The sequence below is a fragment of the Molossus molossus genome, unplaced genomic scaffold, assembly GCF_014108415.1.
Source record: "Molossus molossus isolate mMolMol1 unplaced genomic scaffold, mMolMol1.p scaffold_m16_p_12, whole genome shotgun sequence".
Classification (NCBI taxonomy): Eukaryota; Metazoa; Chordata; class Mammalia; order Chiroptera; family Molossidae; genus Molossus; species Molossus molossus.
In genome coordinates, this window is record NW_023425347.1 from 87369085 (window position 1) to 87393850 (window position 24766).

At 53.5% G+C, this 24766-nt stretch overlaps 1 protein-coding gene across 1 annotated transcript; it reads right to left on the minus strand.

The window, feature by feature from the left end:
• Positions 1–908: 908 nt before the first annotated feature.
• LDLRAP1 (low density lipoprotein receptor adaptor protein 1) lies at positions 909–23602 on the minus strand. The gene is made up of 9 exons (XM_036256611.1): positions 23499–23602; positions 13828–13970; positions 13254–13366; positions 11137–11251; positions 7380–7452; positions 6919–7005; positions 6241–6371; positions 4871–4905; positions 909–3087 (listed from the first exon to the last, which is right to left on the minus strand). The coding sequence occupies exons 1-9, from the start codon at positions 23584–23586 to the stop codon at positions 2943–2945; spliced, it is 930 nt and encodes a 309-aa protein (XP_036112504.1). The 5' UTR covers positions 23587–23602; the 3' UTR covers positions 909–2942.
• Between the last annotated feature and the right edge of the window lie 1164 nt (positions 23603–24766).

Below are 24766 nucleotides of genomic sequence, written 5' to 3' on the forward strand. Positions count from 1 at the left end.
ATTATGCGGGAAGAAAGGCGAGAATTTTAGTCATCTAGGATCCACTCAGAATTCATAGCAAGTTTGCCCGACGGCTGACATCAGGGTTCTGAACACTTTGAGTATCACTGTTTGAAACAGACAAAAGGATGAACGTCTGAGAAGACCCACTGGAGCCTGAAGAGAGCGGCCCTTCTGTGTGGGCACTGTGTGCGGGTCACCAGGTCACGGCACCACAACCCTGGCTCCCTGGAGGCAAGAACATGGTGGGTCAAGGGTCACACATTTCTGAGTCTGGCCTGTGGCTCTGCCAAGTGCTGGACGCATGACTGCCTCCCTCCCGGGGCCAATCCCATCTGGGTTCAACTGGACGGCTGTGATGAGATCAAGTTGAGAGCTCAGCTGAGCCCTGGCACAGAGTAAGAGCTCAGTTAACAGGGGCTGTCAGTTGACTCCCTTAAACATACTTAGTCCCAACTGCCTTCTGCTCTGAGATAACCATGACATAAGCCCTCTAAGTACACCCCCAATATGATAATGGTCACCTGAGTCACAGAACTCGGGAGGTGGGCAGGGTGGTAGGCTTACTCTGCCCTTTTCCCAAGTGGGAAACTGAGGCTCAAGGAAAGAAGTAACTGATCCAATGTCAAGCCCTAAAGTGGCAGAGCCAGAGCTAGACCCTGGGTCTCCCGTTACTAATGCACACTTTCCACCCCTACCCCAGCCCTGCCACCCCCATGCCACACCGAGTCCACTGCCACCCCCAGCACTAAGCCCCAGGCCCGGTTTGTGTTTGGCACAAAGTTGGTCAAATGAATAAATTTGGGGACCCATTTGAGAATGTGATGGAAATGATGGACAACCTCCCTAGGAAAAATATACACACAACCCTATGCACACTTGGGGCTCACAGACTCGGGCTCGGAAGCCCAGACCTGGGTTTCAGAGGCCTCTTCAGTGCTGACCCTGCCGAGCTGTCCAGAGATGAGCTCATTACACCCCCATCTGATAGGTGAAAGGGGGTCCCGCTGGGCTCCCTCCAAAGGACCAAAGACCTTCCGTCCCACTTCGGGGCCAATGGTCACTGCTGCTCCAACCACCAAAGGGCAGGAGCTGCTGGAACCACCCCTCAACCCCTGCCCCATCCAAGTGTTCTTTGTATTTAAAAAAGAGAATGTTTATTACTTGTCCTTTCCCTCATCAGACATTCCTTTACAGCAACACAAAGGAAAGCAAACAAGACTATCTGTAGACACACAGGGAACACACCAACTGTCAGTGGCCAGGGACCATGACGAAGGCCACAGTCCAACTCACACAAACACAGCCTGGCCTTTCTCGGGCTCCTGGACTCGGTGCCAAGGACGGCTTGTGTGAGGCCCACCCCTCGGCCTCGTGACAAGAACTGGCTGATACCAAGGTCTGGGAAGGGCAGCAGGGAAAGGAAGTTATAGTCTGATAAAGACCCTGCAGATCCCACCCACTCGCACCAGGCACTTCTGTCTGTGCTTTGGTTCAAGCTTAGTTAGGTGAGTAGGTTCTAGGAAACGTCGAGTGGTCCCTGGGCTGGTGCCACCGGCTCTGCGATCAGCAGTGTCTACAGAGGTTAGCAAGGCCGGGCCTGGGGGCACCTCGGGATGAGCAGGAGGCTGGCACCCCGGCAGGGGTTTCAGGATGTGGGGAGCCCTGTGGGGCTGAAGGGGGAGGCAGGAAGGAAGACCCTGAAAACAGACCGCTGCTGGTGTGTCCCAGCCAGGGTCAGGGTGTCAGGATGCGCAGAGTTTGGTTTGGTTTAATCGTTGGAACCAGCAGCCATGAGAGCCAGCAGAGCACGTGGGCCCCTGCAGCCCCGTGTGGAAAGGCACCAGATGGTTTGTTACAAAACACACTTTGGTCAGAAAACAGCTGGGGTTTTTGGTTTCCGAGAGGACAACAAAGCTAGAAAAGAGGATGTGGGCCTGCGAGGCACAGGTGAGAAGGCAGCTTTGGCATCGGGTCTGCACTCCACTCTAGCTCGACCCCGTCCACGCTGGGGGCCTCGGTGCTCTCATCTATAAAAGGGCAACAAAATACTCTTCCCCAAATCTGTGTGTGAGGTTTCCCACATTCCCCCAGGAGGTATGGGAGGTGGGGCTCAGGGACACTCACACGACACACAGACAAGAGTGAAGACTGAGCACAGCTCATCAGTATGGGGGAGAAGGGGAGGGGACCCGATGGAGGGCAGTCATGCCATCAGACTCTGGTGCCCAGAGGCAGCCAGCTGTGCTGGTTCGGAGCACGGACGGGACCACTCACGGGGACTCTGGGCTCCTGCTCATGGAAGGGCAGCAAGACAGCTCCTTGCACCGCAGCACCATCGAGCACCCTGGGAGCCACACCTGCTGGGTGCGCTTCGAAGTGCCGGCCGTGTGTTCTTTGGTCAGGGCTGCCCTCAGTCTTTGAGTGCCCAGGTGCAGGGGCTCAGGCCCAGACCGGCTGGGCCTCCGTAGCAGACGAGCTGGAGGACGCAGTCCTCTCCTGAGGCTGCGCTGCCCCCGCGCTCTGAAGACGATCGAGATGAAGGCTCTGGTTGCCCTCAGTGAGCAGCGGGGCCGCCTCCAGGGAAACCTGGGTCCTCAGAGAAGAGGGACAGAGAAATGCTTCGGTCACCGTCCAGACTCCGCAGCAGAGCAGAGCTTGCTCAAGACAAGGCAGGGAGGTGGTTGCAACACTGCACTCGTGCCTGGCACAAAACCAGCTCCCGAGCTGAACCAGAAGTCACTAAACACACATCCAAGGCACCTTTCAGCTCCTAGAGAGCGGGGTGAGAAAAAATGTCTCCTTCCCTCTGCTTGACTGGCTGCAGCTCTGATCTGCAGGCTGACGGTGCTGCCCACCGGAAAAGGGTGGCTGGAGGTTCTGGGGCTGCCCCACCCCAACCACAGGTGGCTTTGGTCATATGTCCCGCCAGCCCTGGGTGCTCAGAAGCTGAAGAGGTCCTCCTGCTCGGCGCCGCTGCTGTCAGGCTTGTCCCAGTCGACAGGCGAGAGGCACTGGGCATAATGGATGTCCTGTGCGGTCAGTCCAGTGTCCAGGACCTGAGGGTTCGTCCGAGACTGGGCGAGCCTGGAAGGCAGAGCTGTGTGAGCCGAGGGCCAGGCAAGGGGCTGGCAGGAGCCCCGGGGCCAGTCCACCTGGCCAGCATCAGGGTCAGAAGTGAGAGGGCACGGGAGGGAAATGCCAGGACACAGGGACCAAAGAAAGGCCTAGATGTCAGGAGAGGTGGAGTCTCTGAGCAGAGAACCTACCCTTGAGGGCCAAACAACTCAGGAAACCGTGGGGCGGGCAGTGGCATCCCCGCCAGAGGAGGCTGGGCACCCACACTGTCCACGGCGCCATCAGGAAGTGCCCAGAAAGGAAAAGGACCCGAGGGCAGTGAGAGCGGCCCACGTGGAGGGGGGTGGCACAACCTCGCCACTACCGGCCAGAACTGTGTTCAACTCGGCGCTGTCCAAAAATGAATTCAACTAACAGGGGGACAACCTAAGGGGAGAGCAGGGCAGAGTTAAGTAAATTGTGGCCCAGTCCTTAAAAGAATGCGAGGCAGTGGATGAAAGACATGTGCCCAAGGCGTTTTCAACAGCCTGGAGAAATGCTCCTGAGCTGTCAGTGGTAAGTGAAAATCAGGGTCCCCAAATCCAAATATGACAAACTGATCAATGCAAAAAATGTATATGTATAAAAGTAAGCCCAAAGTCTGGGCTGTGGGATTATGGGATGGTATTATTTCCTGTTTAATGCTTTGCTAATTTTTGAAGTTTTTAATAAAAAAAAAATGATACTTGCCCTGGCCGGTATGGCTCAGTGGTTAGAGCGTCAGCCCATGGAACAATGAGTCGCGGGTTCAATTCTGGTCAAGGGCACGTGCCTCGGTTGCAGTTCTTCCCCGGCCCTGGTCGGGGTCGTGCGGGAGGCAGCCAGTCAATGTGTCTCTCTCACGTTGATGTTTCTCTCTCTCTCTCCCTCCCTCTCACTCTATCTGAAGATAAATAGAAAAATATCCTCTGGTGAGGATAAAAAAATAAAAAAAAAAAAAGAAAGAAACATGATACTGGGTAATTCTGGAAAAAGCAAATGGAAGCTTTTCTTCAAACGACGGGCAGTAGTCAGCCAGCACAGCAGGGAAAATGGTGAAAGAACATCTTTGCCTCCATGAAGGAGCCACACACGCCGCTCCCCACCGCCAGGGCCAGGGCTTCCACCAGACTCTGGCAGGAAAGACCTGGGGAGGAGGGAGACGGATGTAGGGGGCTGCTGAGTGTCCCAAGGGAGAAAGGGAGGCCCAACTGGGAACCCTGAGCTGCCCAGGCCTCTGCTCAGCCTTCCTGGTGGCCTTCCGCAAGCTAAAGGTAGCCATGGCTACAGGACTGGCCCCTGGGGAGATGGGGAAATACCACCACCTCAGGCTGGACGAAAATATCTCCTTGTTCTGCCTGACATTCTTCCTCTACGGAATGCTCCATGGCTTAAGTGAGCATTGCCTTCTCCCTGCCCCTTTCCATAAATGTAAAACCTCAGGAGGGAACACAGGATGCAAAAAAGCCAATGGTTCAAGGTTACACCAGGTGCAAGAAGAGGAAATCAGCCTGAGCTATAGCAGTGTGTTTAGTTCAGTTCAGACTATGGTAAAACAGCCACTAGGGATAGTTTTTGACCTAAAAGCAAGAGCTTCCTAGCAGACGTGGCTAACCCTAGATAGTGAGCTCCCCATCCATGGAGGTATTCAAGTTGAGATTTTTCTTCTGGAGAAGGTCAGAGTTCATGTTCTCAGACATAGCAAAAGGCCCCTGAGACCAGCCCACAAATGCCAGGTCTTCTTCCCCAGTATAAGGAGCCCAGTTAACGTTACCTTGAAAATGCTTCATCCAGATCGTCATCCAGCTCCTGGGGGAAAACAAAGTGGCAGATATGAACCCTAGGTTGGGGACCCGTAGCTCATACCTGGGACTTGCCCCAGCCCTGGATAAGCTACAGGGACTCCAGACACAAGGAGTCTGTGGGAGCCTGGAGGAGCAGGCACAGGCTGGCCTCCCGCCTGCCACCAGCACCTCGGCCCATGGACCCAACCCTGGGATGTGGAACAGGAGAAAGGGCATCCGGGTGCTAGACACCTGGGTGGGCTCAATCCTGGCTTTGCCTCTACACAAGTGACCCTTTAGGCAAGTCACTCCTCCTGAGACTCAGCTTTTCCTCCCATCAGATGAGGAGCTGCTGAGGCTCTCAAATTCTGAGCAGAAGAGGGTGGGAAGGTTTTCTTGCTTTCATCCACTTCCAAAAGCCCAGCCCAAATTCCAAGCCCAAGGGATAACAATGGGCGAGCCCCCCCCCCCCCCCGCAGTCGCCCTGAGAGCGTGGGCCGGTGCCAGGGGTGGTTCCAGACAGCAGAGCACAGGCTCAGCGCCTGCTCGGCGGACACCAGGTACCCACACGGGCAGCGGGAGATGAGTTCTCCATGTCTCTCAGCGTGCCAGGTTTTTTAAAATTAAAGAGATATGACAAGTAATGTGTGATTCTGCAATGGACCCTGGACCATAAAAAGGACATTGTGGCAACATGTGGAGAAATGTGAATAAGGCCTACAGATTACATAAGTGTTGTATCAAGGTTAATGATTTTGATCATTGCAATGTGGTTACGTAAGATGCTAAGATTTGGGGAACCTGGATGAAGGGTGAACAGGAATTCTTTGTACTGATTTTGTAACATTTTATAATTCTGAAATTATTTCCAAATGAAAAAAAATTTTTTATTTGAATTTGAAAACTCAGGTTCCTCTGGGAGATTCTGCAGGCAAAGGCCATTATCCTCGATGCAGGGATGACAAAGCTGACAGAGGTCAGGGGCCAGCTGCTGACTGCCCGAGTCAGACCCCTCATTCAGACAGCGAGGGAGGAGTGTCAGGAGCACGCGGCCCACAGAGAACAAGGGGGCCTTTGGCTTGGCCTGCGGTGGGCCGAGCTGTGGATGCTCAGGCCAGGAGGCCAGGCATTGTGAGGAGACAGCTGTGCTGGGAGCCAAGTCTGTTGGGGACATAGCCCTGGGTTCAAAGAGGACATTGTTCATCCCTTTCCCTGGGCCTGGGTACTGCTGGGCTGGCTCTGGCCCTCTCAGATGCCCGTAAGTCATGTGCCAGGCCCTGGACCACCCTTAGGCCTCATCCAGGGATAGGCTGAGGCTCACTGGATCCCCGCGGGGTCAGTAGGGCACACGAACACTCACCCAGACAACACTGCTGTTATTCAAGGCTGGAGGCCTCGGTGCTTCGTCGACGTTAGTGGTATTAGCGCTGACCGTGGACAGCGGGGCCTTGGCCATCTCTTCCAAGTCCAGCAGGTTCCCAGTGGCGACCACTATGAGGGGTCCGGTCAGATATGTCAGTGGGAGAGGAGCCTCCTGTTTCCTGGCCTCATCTCCTCGTCCATCCTGGTGCCTCCTGGGCAGTCCTGGTCCTGACTCCCTCCTTGGGCATGGCCTTTCCCGGGCCTATCACCCAGAACACCCAGAGCCCCACCTTGGTATCTCCCAAAGCATCTGCACAGCTGCCTACAACTTGAGAACCTCTCCCCAATTGATGGTTTAGGCTGGAACTTTTACATTCACCACAGGTGTTACGTTTTAAGAGACCCCACAGGATGTAAAGTATATATGGAGAGGTGGACACTCATATTTTTGCACAGGGACAGATCTGGAAGAACATGCACCATAATGAGTAACATGTCCCATTTATCTCCATTTTCTAATTTACCTATAACGATCATGTACTATTTATTTAACAACAAAACAAAACTAAAAAACCAGGAGTTTGCTCCAGCCCAGGAGGGAGTGGGGTCCTCTGGGTGAAGGGCAGACCCTGTGCCATGCAGCTGATTCTGGCCCCTCCCCCTGCCCAAGACTCACGGTTCTTCAACGAGGGGGTGCTGTCACCGCGGCCCCCGCCCGGGCCATCCCCTCCCTCTTGGCTGGCTTTCTCTCTCTTCTCCTTCTCTGTGGGACCAAGGATGACGCTTTATAGCCTCTGACCCCAGCACTCCGTCCCCAGCAACTGCTGGGCAGGGAGTCGGCTGTGGCCAGCCTCAGGGGGCAGAGGCAGCTCTCCAGCAGGGAAGAAAGAAACTGCAGATTTCAGTTAATCCCCAAAAGCACCCTGGGGGGAGAGACAGCTGTTCCCATTTCCTCAGATAGGGACACTGAGACTCAGAGAGGTGAAGGGACCTGTGCAGTCACAAACCAGGTAGGTGATGAAGGCAGGCGTCAGTCCAGGCCTTTACCAACCCCTCCCCAACCCACACTACTCCATCAGGCTTCTTCAACGCCCCCTCTACACCACCCCCACCCCAATGTCTGTGAACAGGACTCACCTTCCTTGGATACCTGCCAAAACTCAAAGGCAACTTTGAAGGCCTGGGCTACTGTGAGGGTGACAGCCTGGGCCTGAAAAACAGGAAGTGGGATCAGGGGAGGGGTGCAGTGTTAGGTAGGTCACAGTAAGTCAGAACTGGAGGCTGGGGGCTCCTGGCCAGGCCCACCCTGGCTCCATGCCAAGGCCTGGAAGGCCTGATGGGTGGAGGCAGAGTCCCAGTCCCTCCTAGGTCACAAAATAGCCTGGGTTCTAGTGAGGCCACACCCTGCCCAGGCAGCTAGGACCGTCTTCACCACCTGTAGCCCAGCCAAGGTTCCCAACCTCATTCCAGCCTCTACCCTGGTAATGGCCGTTCACTTCCACTTTTTTTCCTTCCTTTTGGGCTTCCCTAAATTCAGTTATTGTGAGTGTTACTTCCTCTGAGAAGCCCTCCCTCATTACTGGAGGACTTCACACAGTTACTTAACCCTTGGAATTAAAAAATAGAAACACCAGAGTTGGAAAGGGTCCAACCACTGTCTGAACGAGCCACAGTGGCTAAAGTCAGGCTGGTTAGCACTATAGTCAGAGGACTTATAACTGAATCCCAAAAAGGCAGCAGGAAGCTCATACATTTCCTGGCAGGACCAAGATGTCACTGGGTGCCTGTGGCATGGGACTGAAACCATTCAGTGCCATAACCATCTGTAAGGAGGGGCCACACCTTGGCCCTTCACCCTTGGAAAACTCCCATCCACTCTTCAAGCCCAACTCGAAAGTCACCAGCTCACAAGCCTGGGGGCTCCCTAAAGGCAAGAATCACCCAATTTCCAGAGCCCTCCAGGGGTGCAACATGCTGGCTGAACTGCATTTTCCCAAGAGGCAGCCATCCTGAGGCCTCACCGTCCAGCCAGGACCTACTCCCATCTCACATTCAACTCAACCCGCTCCTCTCTGATTCTAGTTAAGGGTTAATCAGCTCAGCTTCTGGGAATGGAAGTCCCAGAGCTCGCAGCCACAGCTGGAAGCGAGAGCTAGCTTCCTTCTGAGAGGCCGGTCCTAGGGAAGAAAGCACCAGACCCTTCAAGTGTGCAAGTTCAGGCTTAACCAGCCTCTGCCCCACTCCCTTTCTCTCCACTAGACAACTCAGTTTAACTGAGAAATGAATCCATCCGTGGCTACTGCCTTTAAAACTTTTTTTTTTTAATTTAAAATCCCTAAACAAGCTGACTGATCCATGCCAATTAAACTTCACAAAGTATAAAATCTCATTTGAATGTTTCCATCATTTACATTTTTGATGGAAGTATGGGCACTTTATGGCAAAACTTAAATATGGTAATTAAGTAGGACACTCCTCACAGCTGTTTACAATTTAAGCTGTCACATCTGAATCAAGTTTAATAGACCCAGTTACCATTAAAAATTGCCCATGAACTAAAAATATGGACTAATTACAAGCCCCAGTCAGATCACTATACACCCAAGCAAGGGCTGGTCACCCAATGTGGCAGGGAGATGGAAACACCATTGTTTTTGCCTCCAGGAAATCGGGGAGCATAAGCCTCATAGAGTTTTTGCAAAATCTGCTTGTTCATTTGCCTATACTCCTCCTTTTTCGCCCTCAAGTCCCGAGCTGCAAGTTACACCAAATATGACCCAAGATTCGGAGGTGTACGGGCAGCTGCAAGCCCAGGCTGGGCAGGGACTGCAAGGGGGTTGGGCCCCGCTTTCTTGGGCGGCTCAGGAATTTGGGCAGCATCAGAAGAAAAGACTGCCCCAGCCTGCCCAGTGGAGGGTAGAAGAGAGGGGGAAGGGAGAGAGAGTTTTCCTTGATTCCACAGGACAGATGCCTATCCCTCTGAATGCCTCTGGCCTGTGGGTCTATCTTATTATCATGTCCGTGTCTTGTTCCCAGTAACTAGGCTATTAGTGCCTCAAAGGGGCCAGGCCTAGCTCAGGGCTGCAGATTCAGACCCTGGGATCCCAGATTCTAGCCCAGTACTCAGACCAAGTCAAACCACATGTCCCTTATAGCGCTGCTGCCCCAGAAGCATAAATCTTTGCACAAAAGGATTACCCAAGAGATGCCAATGGCTGTATGAGGGAGAACAGCTCTGCCCACCCTGCCCGGGGCAGGGTCGAGGGTATCATTTTGCTCACTACCAGCACACCTGCACTGCAACCTCAACTTCCTGTCAGCGCAGCAACTCCACTTTCACTTCAGAGCCCGGAGGCTCAGATGCTTGCTGAGGCGTCCCAGCTGGGCAGATGGAAACATTTCTTTGTAGAGAAACTCATCCTGGCTGTACCCAACAGGCCACTGGGGAAGGGAGGTCTGGTGGTTGTTCCGCCCGAGTTGAGCTGAACTGGTGGGCAACCCAGAAAGGAACCCCTCGCCCGCCACCCTGGATGGGTCACAGGCATCTTGCTCATTCAGGCATCCAGGTAAGAAAGGGTGGGGATGGAGAGACTGTGGGGCCCAGGCCAAAAGGAGTGAGGACTATGTCAACATTCAGTCAAGGCTCCCCTGCAGGATGACTCTACCTTGCCACCCTCCCAGGCTCCAGTGACACCGAGTCTTCAATGACCATTCACTCCACTGAGTTTTGTACCCCTGTGTCTTTTGTACCCCTGTGCTGGAGGGCACTCACCCCCCGCCACCCCTATCTCCTTTCTCTGCCTGGCCAGCTGTGTCATCTTCAGCAAGAAAGCTGACTTCTATGAGTCTGTGTTCTCATTAAAAATAAAAATAAGCCCTGGCCGGTTTGGCTCAGCAGTTAGAGCGTCAGCCTGCAGTCCCGAGAGACCCGGGTTCGGTTCCCGCTAAGGGCATGTACCTCGGTTGCAGTTTATCCCCAGCCCTGGTTGGTCGTGCGGGTGGCAGCCACTTGATGTGTCCCTTTCACGTCGATGTTTCTCTCTCTCTCTCTCCCTCCCGCTCTATCTGAACAAAAAAATGGAAGAATGTCCTCAGGTGAGGATAAAAACATACATACATACATACACACATACATACATACATACATAAAAATAAAGCCCGGCCAGTGTGGCTCAGTGGTTGAGCGTTGACCCATGCACCGAGAGGTTACTGGTTCCATTCCCAGCCAGCATACACGCCCAGGTTGTGGGCCTGATCCACAGTGGCATGCAGGAGGCGGCCAATTGATGTTCTCTCTCATCGATGTTTCTCTCTCTCTTTCCCTCTCCCTTCTTCTCTCTCTAAAAAATCAATAAAGAAAACAAAGTTTTAAATAAAAACAGTAACAATGAAGATAGTAACTGCTCCCATTTCACAGCGCTGTTGTATTAAAGACGACACCTTAAGGCCTACTACTGACACAAGCACACACCAGAAAATGGCCATTTCTCTCCCCGCTCTGGCCACAGGATGCCGGGTCCTCCTAGGGCTCTCGCTTTTGTCTTTCACCCTGGGCCCCTCTGATCACCAATCTCAAAGAACTAATCCCTACAAGGCCCTGCACCCCCAGATCATACTATTAAAAGGAGACCCCCAAAACCTCAAACCCCAAAATCATGTTACAGAGAGGAAGGCACCCAGGTACTCACTGGGGACATGGGCTTGTCACTGCTCACAGCCCACTCCTGCCAGGTGTCTTGGCGCCCTTGGCTCTCACCACCCACTTGGGGTTCCCAGGGATTTCATACTTTGAGTGATGTGTCACCTTGGTCTTGCCTCCCCACCAGACAGGGCCACCACGGCCAGGCTGCCAAGGCAAGCAGAGCCCGCCCAAGCCCAGCCTCTACCCACTGACCATTTTCCGCTTGGTGCAGAGGAAGGCGTGGCACTCGAGATTCTCACTGTGCTGGCTCTGGGCGATGTAGGCAAACACTTTGCCATGCATCTTGTCTGCCGTGCAGTAGGAGATCCTGAAAGGCAAGTGGGAAATGTCACCAGACCCCTGCACAGAGGCTTGACAACATCCAGGACAGCCATAGGGCACCTCCAGAGTCTGTTCTCCCACTCTACCAGTGCGAGACTACAGACAGACAGCCTTGGCCTCTGGGCCTGGCATCCTAGGCCATCCATGGGGGAAGGGACACCCAAGATAAGAAGGACTGGTGGAAAGACTGGAGAAAGGGCACTTTCCCCCCTCTACTGAGCCATACCCCAAAATTGTAACAGCTGAGCCCTTCTTGTATACCAAGCAACACTCAGATACCACCTCATTTAATGCACAACTGCCCTCTGAGATGGGTTCTATTATTATTCCCACTTTTCAGATGAGAAAACCGAAGCTAGCAGTCTCAGACCACCAAGCTAGTGGCAGAGCTGAGACCTGACCTCACCTATTGATTCCAGAGACTGTAACCACTGCCATGCTGCCTCTCACAGGTTTGTGCCAAGCAGCTGGGAGGGGAAGTGGGCCACTGCGCACCCACCGAGGCCCTTTACCTGCCCCTCTCACCTGCCCTCTGGTCATGCCCCTGACCAGAGGTCAGAGAGGTTCCAGGACTGTCCCTCCCAGGGTGACTGAGACTGCTAGCAGATTGTTCTGGAGCTTGAATGGAGTGGAAGGGCTGGGAGCAGGGTGAGGACGTGTGGAGATAACCAGACCCAGACCCCAGGGGACCCAGGAGCTCCCTCCTCTTAGAACACTTGCCTCCCGCGCCTGCCCCTCCATGCTGGCTCCAGTCATCCTGAGAATCTCAATCAGCAGAGGAACTGGCAGCCCAGAATGGGGACAGGAGCTCAGCAGACTCCCATACCCAGTGTGGCCCCAGCTTCAATCATAGGCGCTGACAAAGGGATTAGTACAATTCAAGACCCCCAGGTGGGCAGAAGGAAGAGTATCAGGTCCCCAACTACCTCTTCTCCATTCAGGGGATCCAGCCTCCTGCCATTTCCCCTGGGAGGCCTTCCCAGGTTTCCCCAGGCAGGCCCCTCCTTCTCTGCCCTGTTGGGAAACACTGATACTCTATCTCCTATTTCTTCCCCTTCATTCCCTCCTAGACTGGAAGCTCCTTAAGGACAGGGCTGGGTCTGATGCCTCACCTGGTTAAAGAAAGCAGATAGAATCAAGAAGGTGAAAAATACCAGCCCAAAACTCTAAAACCAGCCCACCTCCACCGCAGTACTGGCCTATGCTCCAGCCAGTGAAGCCACCTGCTTAGAGACAAAGCAATATGGTAGAGGGATCCCTAGCAGACCAGGGCCTGCTGGACAGAACTCTGGCCTTGGTGTCCTGGTCCCAGCTTAGCCACTACCTCATTATGAGGCCTTGGTGGACCCGAGGCCTCTCTGGACTTCGGATTCTCCATTTGTAATATGGATCTCTGTGGTTCCTTCCAACTCTGCAATCTTACAACTGACTAGCCAAGAGAGAATAGGGAGAACCTGAGGCTCCAAGGGCTCTGCCTGCCTCTTGATGAACAGTACACCCTACTCCCCGAACTGATACCATCTAAACTCTGGCTTCAGACTTTGCCTTCAGATATCACCTCACTTAGTTCAGTGGCTTTCCTGGACACCTGGCCAGATGTCCAAAGCACAGCTGCTGCATTCACAGTGGAAGGAAAGGATCGTGACTCTGCAGCTCTCTGCTCCAAGCCTGACTCAGCAGCATGCTTGGGGCGGGGGGAGAGGAGGCGCTGTTTCCAGTCCTGATCAGGACTCAGCTGCCTACTGCAGCTAGTGACTATGACAGCAGCAACTGCCATTTATCCAAGCGCCCACTGTGGGCCAGGTGCTGTGCACTCGGCGCTTTATAACAGCACTGGGAGGCAGGATCTGTTTCCACCCCAATTCATAGACGAGGAAACTGAGGTTTCCAGGTCATTCACACAGGGAGTGGTAGAGCCAGGCTTTAGGCAGGGCACTCCACCCACTGCCCCAGTTGGCAGAGTGAATGTGGGCGATGGGTGAGCATACCTGTAAATGGACACGTTCTCAATGAGCTGATTGGTGATGCCGTCGGTCAGGATAATCCCCCGTGGTGACACCTTGAGAGTCACCTTCTGCAGCTTCTTCCCGCTGGCCTTGGCCTTAGGGTAGACATGGGTCAAAGGAGACTGCCTACCTGACCTGGGAACTGCCCTCATGGCTCCATTTAGTGCTTCAGGCCCCAGACAGTTTACTCAGAGCTGGGGAGGGGGAAATCTGGCCTCTGGTCTGCTAACCTGCCCCTCAAGCCACAGGTTAAGTGACTGGGTAAGGGTAACCTCCCCCATCCTTTCCTAGCACTAAGTCACCAACCATGAGGCAGGGGGCCTGAGTTGGGGGAGGGGAGGCTGGGAGAGGACATGCCCACAATTGCTAGACAGGACATTGACCCTCACCCCGCAAGCCCAATTGCTACCTTTAACCAGAGTTTCTGAGGCAGATGCAAAGGGACTCAAGGGCAGGGACAGGTCAGACACATCTAACTGGGGTCATAAGCAGGGGACAAGCAATACCCCGGAAAGAAGCTGTCCCTGGCCTCTGGCTCCCCGCCGCTGGGGCTCACCGTGGCCACGATCCTCTTGATGGCGGCCGCTGACATCTCCTCGCCTTTGGGCTGCTCCACCAGCGTCATGCCCAGGTACTTGAGGCTGAAGAGCATCCCCTCAAGCAGTGTCTCCCGAGTGTCTGTCCAGTTCTCAGGCAGCTCTGGGCAGGAGGAGGACAGGCACTCAGACCCTGCGGGGCAGTCCCACCACCGCAACAGCTCTCTCAGGCCCTATTTTCCAGGGAGACCCAGCAGGGGGCTGTGGGGTCCCGCCATCTACATTATTCTTACAGTTAATCAAGGCTACACTAACATTTTCCAGTGTGTACCAAGCACTGTGGTAAGAAGCTTTACATAAAATATTCTCATTAATCCTCATGAGAACCTAGAAGGTAAATACTTTATCATACCCATTTACAAAGACACTGAGGCCCAGGGAGCCAAAATCACAGAACCAAGTCCAAAGCGCCAGCAAGTACAAGAGCCAAGATTTGAACCGATACTTTCAAGTCCAAAGCCCAAACTTACCTTCAAGGCTAACACCATACCATCTTCTCACTGAATCTTTAATGCAATCCTGTAAGGTGGATACTATCCCCACTTCAGAGACTAGGAAACTGAGGCTCAGAGAGGCAGTCACAAGACAAAGGCCCCATACAATGAATAAAGGGATGGGGTTAGAGTTAGAACCTGGGTGGTTTCCACAGCCCCAGCCTGCTCTGCTTTCCTCCATCTGCACAGCCACAGAGGCCAGGAGGTAGGGAGGAGGGGACCAGGAAAGAGACAACAGGCCAAGGACAGTATGGGTAGCGAAGGGTGAGGGTCTGGGAAAGGGGGAGGAAACTGCTCCAGTGACATCATGTGAGGCTGCCTGCATCTGGCAGACCAGCTGTTTCCCACCACCTGCCTGTGTCAGGGAACTCCCCTCTCCTCTTGAGACGAAGAATACCTGGGCTGCAGCACTGACCCTCAGCAGGGCGCATGGGAAGGGTCCTTGGAAAACTCTGACCATGACTGAGGTCTGAAAGGTTGGGAAACAAGGGATGAGCCTGGCTCCCTGGGTGGGAAACAGACCAGGAGGGAGAGCTGGAAAGAGACTCCACCTCGCCCCACCACGTGAGAGGACTCTGAGCAGGCACAGGGACAGGACGGGCTCTAACCTTGTCCAGTGTTCCTCCTCAGGAGCTGAGGCCCAGAGGCACCAGATCACTTAGCTGGGAAGCAGAGAGGCCAGAAGAAGAAGGAAGCCTCCAGGGATCCTTCCAAGCCCGTCACCAGGACGAATGAACACCCCATGCTCCTGCCTGTTAGGGTCCTTTGTCCATCCCTCATCATTCTTTCTCAGATGCTACATTGTAGGAGGTATTATGATTGTGCCCAATTTATAGATGAGGAAACTACTCTTCGGCCTCACACGCAATCTTGGATAGAGTGGGATTCAGACAGGAATCAGTTTCCAGGGGCCACCACAGAGATAGCCAAGGTTAGCTTCCCTACACCATTTCCTGTGAGGGGAGCTGGGAGAAGTCCTGTGTCCTCTCTGCCTCCTCCGGGGACCCTCACTGGTTCTGATGGAAGAGCCACAGGAAGAAAGTTTAGGACCAGGCATCACAGGTTCCAGGGTAGCCGAGGCCCTGGCAGGGCCTGTGCTGCCCCCTCCTAGCAACTATCCCAGAGCTCTGGTCCTCCAGTGGCTCTGTCTCCTCTCCAGCTGGGAGCATGTACACCCACATCTCTCTGGACTTGATGTGAGCAAGCCACTGCCCCTCTCTGAGACACTTCCTCATCTGAGAAAGAACACATGTGTGTCTGCGGAGGGAGGGGGAGACAGGTGGAATATAAGAACTTACAAGTGTGTCCAGTCCCCCTGTGGCCTGGTCATCCAAAGCCTGGCATGCAGTTGGCACTCAATACTTGCTGAGTGAAGAAAGGCTTCCTTCAGGCCTGCAATGCCTCCAGTGCCATCCTCAGCTCTGGCCCCTGGCCTGCTGCTCTCCAGCCCTCGCCCTTGGGCCTCTTCCCTAGTGTGAGGCCTAGTCCTTATTGAGAAGACCTCAAAGTGACCCTATTCTTTGTCCCACCAACCAAGAGCCCATTTTATTTGATCCTCCAAAAAACATCAGAAAGTCCCTGAGGTGTCCCAGTCCTGGGCTGGGTGATAGGAGCCCAGGAGCAACTCAGATATGGGCCTTCCTCTTAAAATAACCAAGAATACCACCACCATCATCAGGACAAAACAGGGCTGTCAAGTAACAGATTACAATGATTGCAAAGCAACAGCTCTCACCATGACCTCTGACACTATGGCTGCCTTGCAAGCAGGTATTTTTTTATTCCCATTTAACAGATGAGGAAACTAAGATTCAAAGGATCAGTAACATGTCAAATCAGCTGTCTATCTGACTCTAAAGCCCCAAAACTATCCATTAGGCAATACTATCTTTCCATGAGGCAAACTACCTTAATGTTAACAAAAGGTCAGGGAAGTTCCTAGAGCCAGAGGTATTTCCTCCACAGTTCATAATTCCTGAGGCTTTCCTTCTGTTGGTAGATAACCAGATCACCACTTTCTTTCCTTCTCTTTTAAAATCCTCACCCAAGCATATTTTTAATGATTTTTTTTTGTTTGTTTTGTTTTGAGAGAGAGAGAAACAGTGATCAGTTGACTTCTGGACATGCCCCGACCCAGGCCAGGGATTGAACTTGCAACCTGGGCATGTGCCCCAACTGGGAATTGAACCCTTGACCTTTCAGTGTACAGGACGATGCTCTAACCAACTAAGCCACACTGGCAACAGCGAGACCATCACTTACAGCCAGATATCCATCTAAGAAGGGCTGGCAAAGTATGTACTTCCATGCCTGTCTCCTGTGTCCTTGGCAGACATTGCTAATCAATTATAGCTTTATTCCCTCTGACTTACAGGCTTTGGACTGTTTCTCAATACAAGGCTCCAGGCAGGCAATAACCAATTGCTCAGGGGTGGCCTTGCTCATCTCATTACCCATCACTGCCCTATGGCAAACATCTGCCCACCACGGTTTTCAGTCCCCACTCTTCCATTTCCTCCAGCTCAGCCCTTTCCTGGTCCGTCTCCAAAGCCACTTCCGCTCCCTCCATTCCAAAGGGCCAAAGCTTGCCAAGGTCACAGACGACCTCTTTGCTGTCAAAACATTCCCCAGCCCCCCTGACCTCTGAAATGCTTGACATTTTCTGCATTCCTCCTTCCCTGGCCTGGCCCTTCCCCTATTCTAGGGCCTCCTGGAAGGGCCCTAGTAGACTGGTCGCCACTCATCAGCCTTGGAGACCTTCTGCCCAAACTCTTCCCTTGACAGATGAGGAACCTGAAGCCCAGAGAATGGGAGCTGTGCAAGGCCACACAAGTAAAATGACCCCTAGGTCCCAATCCACAACAGGCAATTCCTATGACTGTTGGGGAGTTACAGGTTCCCCATCTCCTCTCCCACAGGATCCCTGCACGCACGCACATGCACACGGCACGCGCGCACACACACACATGCAGAGCTTTTCTCCTCATGATGTCCCATTTACTTTCCCACTTGTGCCTTTGCTCAAGTGGTTCCCTCTACCATAATGCCCTTCCCCTCCCCTAACTGAAACCCCACCCCATGTCCAGCCTTCTCCAGGAAGCCTTCTTTGAGGCAGTGTTGCATAGTTGTTAAGAGCAAGGGACTTAATCCTACAATCCCAGTTCTGACACTGGGGAGACTTAATTATGTTCCTTGGGCCTCAGTTTTCTCATCTATAAAATGGGGGAAACAACAGTCCCTAGCTTATAGGGCTGTTTTGACCTTTGATGAGAAAATAAAATGTGTTGTGCTCAGCAGAAGGCCCTGCCCACAGTTATGCCTCCCACCAGGCCTCATCCCTCCTGTGAGTGGGTTGCTCCTGCCTCTCTTGAGTGTGGACTTCCTTTTCTTCCTCCCACAGTCAAGCCGCTGCCTACCATGTGTCTTCCTCTTGAAGGACTTCCATTCTTGTCTGCCTCCCCCAGAAACTGGTATGGAAAAGGTGCATTCCTAGCCAATGTTGGTTCTGCCTGTCCTATTTCTCCCTTGCCCACCTCCCATGCACCACCCGCCCAGGATGCAAGATTCTCCTTCCCCTCTAGGGAAGCCAGCCTCTGCTTCTGTACTTCTGGGCACAACTCATCTCTTTAATGAGGCGTATGGTCTCTCAGGCTCCACACTCTCTCCAAGAAACCAGTACTCGGGAGCTCTCCGTGTACAGAGACAGGATTCACTACCACGCCCGTCCTGCCCGCCGTCCAGCCACCTCACATCAGCTGGAGGAGCCTGGGCTTCAGGAAGAGCTCCCAGAGGGCCCCAGACAAAATACAGGCCTTGCTCCACAGTCTTCTTCCGGTCCAGGTTATTTTTGGCTCTGTGGTGGGTAATGACTAGGCTATTTTAACTTTGCAATTTTACAGATGACCTGCTATCAGAGTTAGCTGGGGACAGACCATATACCAGTTTAACTTGCGGCTGTAAACACGTGCTCTATCCTTATTAAGGACCCCTGCCCAGGAGTCAGAGCTGGGCAGGGTGTCCCTATGCCCCTTCTGCTGTCCCAGGTGACCTGACCTGGCTGGTGTCAGGAATATCAGAGTTGCAGTCAAACCCATGGGCCAGGCGGAACCTCCAACTGGGGCACTGGCCTCCAGCCTCCCCCAGCCTGGAGGGGAGATGGCCTCAGAACCCTCAGAGTGACATCTCTGAAGGGGACTCAAGCTCTGCTGTGACCTGGAGTATGGCTGCTTTTCTAGGCCATGGTCTCCTTATCTGACAAATGGGTTCAGTCTCTCAGAAGTATCATCAGAAAAAAGTTCAGAAGGTGAAAAGTGCTAGACAAATTTCAGTTGTTAAGATCATGCCCTGGCCGGGTAGCGCAGTTGGTTAGAGCGTCACCCTGATACGCCAAGGTTGTGGGTTTGATCCCTGGTCAGGGCACATATAAGAATCAACCAATGAATGCATAAATAAGGGGAACAACAAATCGATATTTCTCACTCTCTCTCCCATTCCCTCTCTCTAAAATCAGTAAATTTTTTAAAAAGTTGTTAATATTATCAAGAGAGAATTTTAAAATGATAATAGCAGCTACCATTTCTTAAGTACCTACTTACACTATAATATGCTGTCAAGGTTAACACAATGGGGTCTGGAGATGGGCTGTGGGGTTCACAGTGCCTCCTCCTACCTGGTCTTCAGTTTCCTCGCTTGATGAGATAATAACATTATCCATCCCTGGGGCTGTGGTGAGGATGAAATGAGCTCACACATGAGATGGGCTTAGAACCATGTCTGGTACATACCAAGTGTCACTGAAGTATGAGCTATTGTCATTTCCAAGGGCCAAGTGCAAAGAGCTTTAATGTATACATAGCCATTTGCAGTATTTTATGAAAAGCGTCAAGGAGATGCTGGATTCCCATTTCACAGTAAAGAAGCCATGGTTCATAACTGGCAGTGCTGGGTCTTGAATCCCACAGTCGTGCTCTTTCCCCCTCCTGCCACCCCCTGCGCCCTTTCCCACGCAAGGAGGGAGGCCGACTCAGGCTCACCGCGAGAGGCGGGCATGCTGCCCTGCAGGACTGCCCGGCTCACCCCCAGTGGGCAGTAGATGACCTGACTCCTTCAAGCCACACACCTCTCTGCTAACAGACCTATGAGAAGCAGAATCTCAACCTCCAGTTAAATGTTCTTTGTACTTGCTGTTCCCTCTGGTTGGAATGCTGTTCCCAGATTCCTCACTCCCTATATTCATACATGTCTTCCAAAGTCACCTTCTCCAAGAGGCCTTCCCTGACTTCCTTCACTGACACTGTCAGAGCCCCACCTTTGTCCCCTCATTGGGCACCATTTCCACACACACCACCTGACACACCACGCTCTGCCTGCAGCTCTCTTTGGCTACTGGAGATGCCAGTGCCCATGCAGACTGGGGCATGAGCACTCCCATTCCCAGCAGCATGGCACCCACCCCTGACAGAACTGCCCTTCAAAGAGTGTAACTGCAGCCCTGGTCAGTTTGGCTCAGCGGTTGGAGTGTCGGCCTGCGGTCCAGAGAGACCCGGGTTCGGTTCCCGCTAAGGGCACGTGCCTTGGTTGCAGTTTGTCCCCGGCCCTGGTTGGTCATGCGGGTGGCAGCCACTCGATGTGTCCCTTTCACATCGATGTTTCTCTCTCTCTCTCTTCCTCTTTCTCCCTCCCACTCTATCTGAATAAAAAATGGAAAAATATCCTTGGGTGAGGATAAAAAACAAAACAAAACAGTGTAACCGCAGAGTACATTCTACACCCTCTCCCCGAGCTCGCCACAGGATGGCGCTCCAGTCTCCCACAGTGGTAAGTGCATTCACAGTGTTCACTTTTTTGATTCCCTCCCTACTCATTTCTCCTAACAGTATTTCCTGGGACCTCTTCCCAAATAAATGACTTGTACTCACATCTTTTTAAAAAATCTTTTTATTTATTGATTGATTTGAGAGAGAGAGAGAAAGGAAAAGAGAGGAAGAGAGGGAAGGAAGAGGGAGAGAGAGGGAAGGAGGGAACCATCTGCTTCTAGTAGAACCCAAATGAAGACACCACCCTATGTAAGGAAGCAGTCCCCGTCATTTTTTCACCCCGCTTTATCTTTTTCTTAGCATCACCACTAACCACAACATACTACTCATTTGCACCCTGGGAGCCTGCCTCCTCCACTGGGCGGTACACACTATCAGAAGGGAGAACAACCCAGTCACCAGACTCCTTGACACTTCTATGGTGTCTGGCACATAGTCGGTGCTCAATAAATATTATGGTTTGAGTGTTTACTTATATCTTGTAAATATTAAAAATAAGTATGAATAGATCTTCTGCCTGGCCTTCCACCTGAACCTGCGCCTCATATTTCTCTAGCTGTTCTCACCAAGTTCTCTGATAGGCTGGCACAACCCACAAAGGGGCCCAAGGGTCAGAGGGACCCTCTTGGGAAAAAGGGTACTGAGGGACCAGGGTGAGTCAGCATTCCAGACAGCTAGAAGAAAGGAAAATCCCTGCCAGGGACTGAGATAAAAATATTATGGTTCCTGAAGAGATGGGGGGAAAAGCCACATGTGGGAGAGGGAGAGAATCCCCTTCGAAGCCAGGACAAACTGGGAGACAGAGGGCCATGGGGTTCAGTACAAAGAAGCCTGGGGTTCTGGCTTTGCAGTGTGACCTCAGGCAACCTGCCTCTCTTCTCTGAGTTTCAGTTTCTCCACAAATAAAACAATGACCAAGCTAATCCCCGTTGAGAATCTTGAAGGGTGAGAAGCAGGTCACAGCTGATAGCAGGTGTCAAGTCTGTCCCAAAACAACCCAGCTCAAGGTCTGAGCCAAACGCCTGGCTAGGACACCACCTCAGGCCAGGCTGCTCCCACATCCCATCCCAGACACACCCCACAGCTTCCCTCTCTGTCTTGTAGCCACTGTCCTCAGGGGCTGCCAGCCCGACCTGGGATGGGGCCTGCACGGGCTCCTCCCATGGCCAGAGTCCATGAGGCAGTGTTAAGACATCTGGGCTGGGGATTTGGAGCATGGCCTCTCAGAAGCTGTGTCAGAAGCTCTGTGTTGGGGTCAGTGACTCTACTTGACTGAGCCTCAGTTCCTTTATCTCTAAAATGAGTCTGATAAGAATCCTTGCTGTCACCTCACAGGAGCAAATTAAATAATGGAAACAAACACACTGCAAAACACTAAATGACAAAAGCAGTAGTTACCATTTATTGAACTCTTTCTCTATCCCAGGCAAAATGCGATTTCATTTAACTCCTACACAAAAAAATCTGAGGTGGGTACTACCATTATTATTCATAATTTACATATGAGGAAATTGAGACTTAATAATGAGGCACAGGTGGGATTCAGCCCAGAACATTCTTGGTCCAGAAAACTCCAGGAAAGCATTCTGGGCTTATTGGGGGTCTGTAGGAGAGTGGAGCTCTCCTCTCCTTTCTTCTGCAGGTACAGGCTGGCTCTGAGACCCCCAAAACTTGTCCCACCACAGTAAGTCATGTGGAACATATACATAACAGGGGAGGGAAGGGAAGTGGGGGAGGAGGAAACCATCAATTAGGTGCCAGAGGAAGCATGATTATCAATAACTTTCTCAATACTTCTGCTAGGTTAGAACTTTTATCCCCATTTTACAGATGAAGAAACTGAGGATCAAAAAGGACAAGTGACTTGTCCAAGATCAGAGCAGGCAGGAGAAACTCTTGTCTACCATCCAAGATTTCCAGTTCCCCAGATTCAGAGGGGCTTCTAAGTTCCCTGCCCTTGCCCAGTGAGCTGCCCCTGCCCCCCCATCCCAGGAGAAAACAGCAGGGTTTCCCCACTGGAATAGTTCATTCTTCTCAAAAGTCCTGGTCAAATCCCACAAATACTTAAAGGGGCTATTTTGGGAGTCATAAGTGTGGGAGATGGTACACGCCTGGCCCTAATGGGTCTCTGACCCCACCCCCACCCCCAGGCAACAGGCCATGTTCCCAATGCCAGTCTCTGTTTAGGAGGCAGCCACAGCTGGAACAGCAGAGTTCAAGAGGAGGGGCAGGGCGGGCTCTCTTGGCCCAGACACGCTGGCACTCCTGAGCTGAGGGAACTCAGGCTCCCCTGGCTGAGCCCTGGAACGCAAAGGGAAGGGGGGTGGAGGGGTGACTGCACAGAAAGCTTTCCTGGTGGGGGAGAGGCCAAGGTAGTTGGCAGGGGGGTGGGAGTGTGTAGGAGTCCTGGCTTTGGCTCCATGTATCAGGAAGGCCTATGTGACTCCAGGCACCCCGTTTGTCCTCGAGAAGTTGCAGGGCCTTAGGTTGGGTTTCTCGGGCCTCAGGGGAAGGTGCCAGGTGACGGGTTCCTAGAGTAACTCGAGACGCGGAAAGGAGGTAGGCCGGATGAGGCCCCTCCCAACCTCCTAGACGCCCTGGGGAGGGGTGGTGGCGAGTCTGTTACTCGCCTGGGCGCCTAGGGACCTTGGAAGCCAGAGGGGTAAGGTGCGAGAGAGAAAAGGTTTCAAAAATAGCCAGAACTCCAGCCTCGACCCCTGGACTAGACTGCAGGAAGGAGCGGAGGGGTCTAAATGGCCGCATGTGTGGTACCTCCTGAGACCCTAAGCTGACCTTGGCCCAACTTCAAGTCGGTACCTGCGAAACCAGGCTCATACCTGGGGCAGTTTATGGGCGCCGGAGAGTCAAAAGATGACCTCCTGGGTTGGACAGGTGAAGGGGGCACGTAGGCTCCCGCCGGCCGCTGACGTCGAAGCTGGGGCGCACGGGTGAGGGGCTGGGGGCATGTCCCAAGCCGCTGTGCCCACTCCCCCTGCCCTGGGCACCGACGCTGAGCCCTGCTCCCCTAGCTGTGCAGGGCGGCGAGGTGGGGAGGGGCCGGGGGTCGCGCAGGTCTCTTCTCCAAACCTGTAACCCCTTTCCCACTGCCGCTCCGGTCTCTTCCCCCAGCTTCGGTCCCTCCTGCCCAGCTGCACCGAGCGGGCACGGGAGGGAGGCACAACTTGACCCCGGGCGACCCCTAACCCTGCAGGACCCGGGTCAGGCCCCGCCTCTCCCACCGGGCGCCCGCGAGAGGCCGATCCGAGCAGCCTGACCCCCGCCCGGTCCCCGCCCGGTCCCGCCGGACGCGCACATACTCACTCCGGTGCCGACCGCCGCCCCCCCAGCTCTGCTTGGCGAGGCTGGGGCTTCGGATCAGAGCCCTCCCGGCGGACTTCAGCGCGTCCATGACCGCTCCGGCCGCCGCCGCCGCCGCCGCCGCCGCCGCCGCCGCCAAAACTCCGTCAGGGAAAACTTTCCGCCGGGGTCGGATGGCGCGTGTTCTCCGCGCTCCTCCCCTCCCAGCGCGAGCTCCGCACCGACGTCCGACGGGGCGGGGCGAGGGCTGGCCAGATCCCGCCCACGGCCCCGCCCCCACAGCCAGGCCCCGCCCCGCCCCGCGCTGGCCGCTGCCCTTGCTCCCCGAGGCTATCCAGACAAAGGGCGCTCTTAAGGCCCTAGAAGGCCCCCTATTTCCTCCCTCTCTCCGGTCCCCCTACTACTCATCCTATTGGAGTCTGAAGGTTCGCGCGGGCCTAGGATTTAGAGGCAGTGCATCGTTAGGGTACCTGGAGACCATTTTATACCATTTTATAAACGGGGAGACTGAAGGCTGGAGAAAAGGGTCAAGTTCAAGAGGAGGGAGGTGGCCAGGGCAGTGGGAGGCTTAGAAGCAGAGGTGGAGGTTGTAGAGCTTTGCTGGGAACGGGCAGGAGTATAAAAGCTTGCCTTACCAAGACCCGTTGCACTTTACTCACGCAGTAACACCCAGGCTATTCCCTGGTATCACCTGGGCACGCGGGGCTGCCCTATGCCCACCTCACTCCACAAGTAGCCTGCAGGTGGTATGGCCTGCATGTTACGCTCTGAGGTATAGGGAAAGAAGCCTTAGCTCTGGCTCTGACTTGCTGTGTGGCCTCAGGCAAGTCCTTTCCCTGTCTGGGTCTTAATCTTTATCTGTAAAATGAGATGGGATCCTGTCTCTAGAGATTCTTCACATCAGCCAGGGCCAGATGCTGCATGCCATAGACCCAGGTCCTGCCCTGCTTGCTAGGAGGCACTTGGGGGGGAGTATGGATGCTAGAATTCCTCAAGAACAGATGTTCTAACTTCAGGATTTAGAATTCTCTCTAGGATCCTGTGCCATCCCATCAGGCTTTGCCAAAGGGAGTCAAAAGGAGAGCATATGTACTCTGGTTGCTTCTAAATGGAGTGCCTCAGCAAGGCAAACTTCAACCTCTGGGGTTGCCCCTGGCTCAGAGGGCAGGAGTCCTGTTTCTGTGTCTGGGGAAAACTGGGCTGTGCTATTTCCAGCTGGATAGGAGGCCTTACTGACATTTCCTCTCTCTGTTTGTAAATTAAGTGCTTTT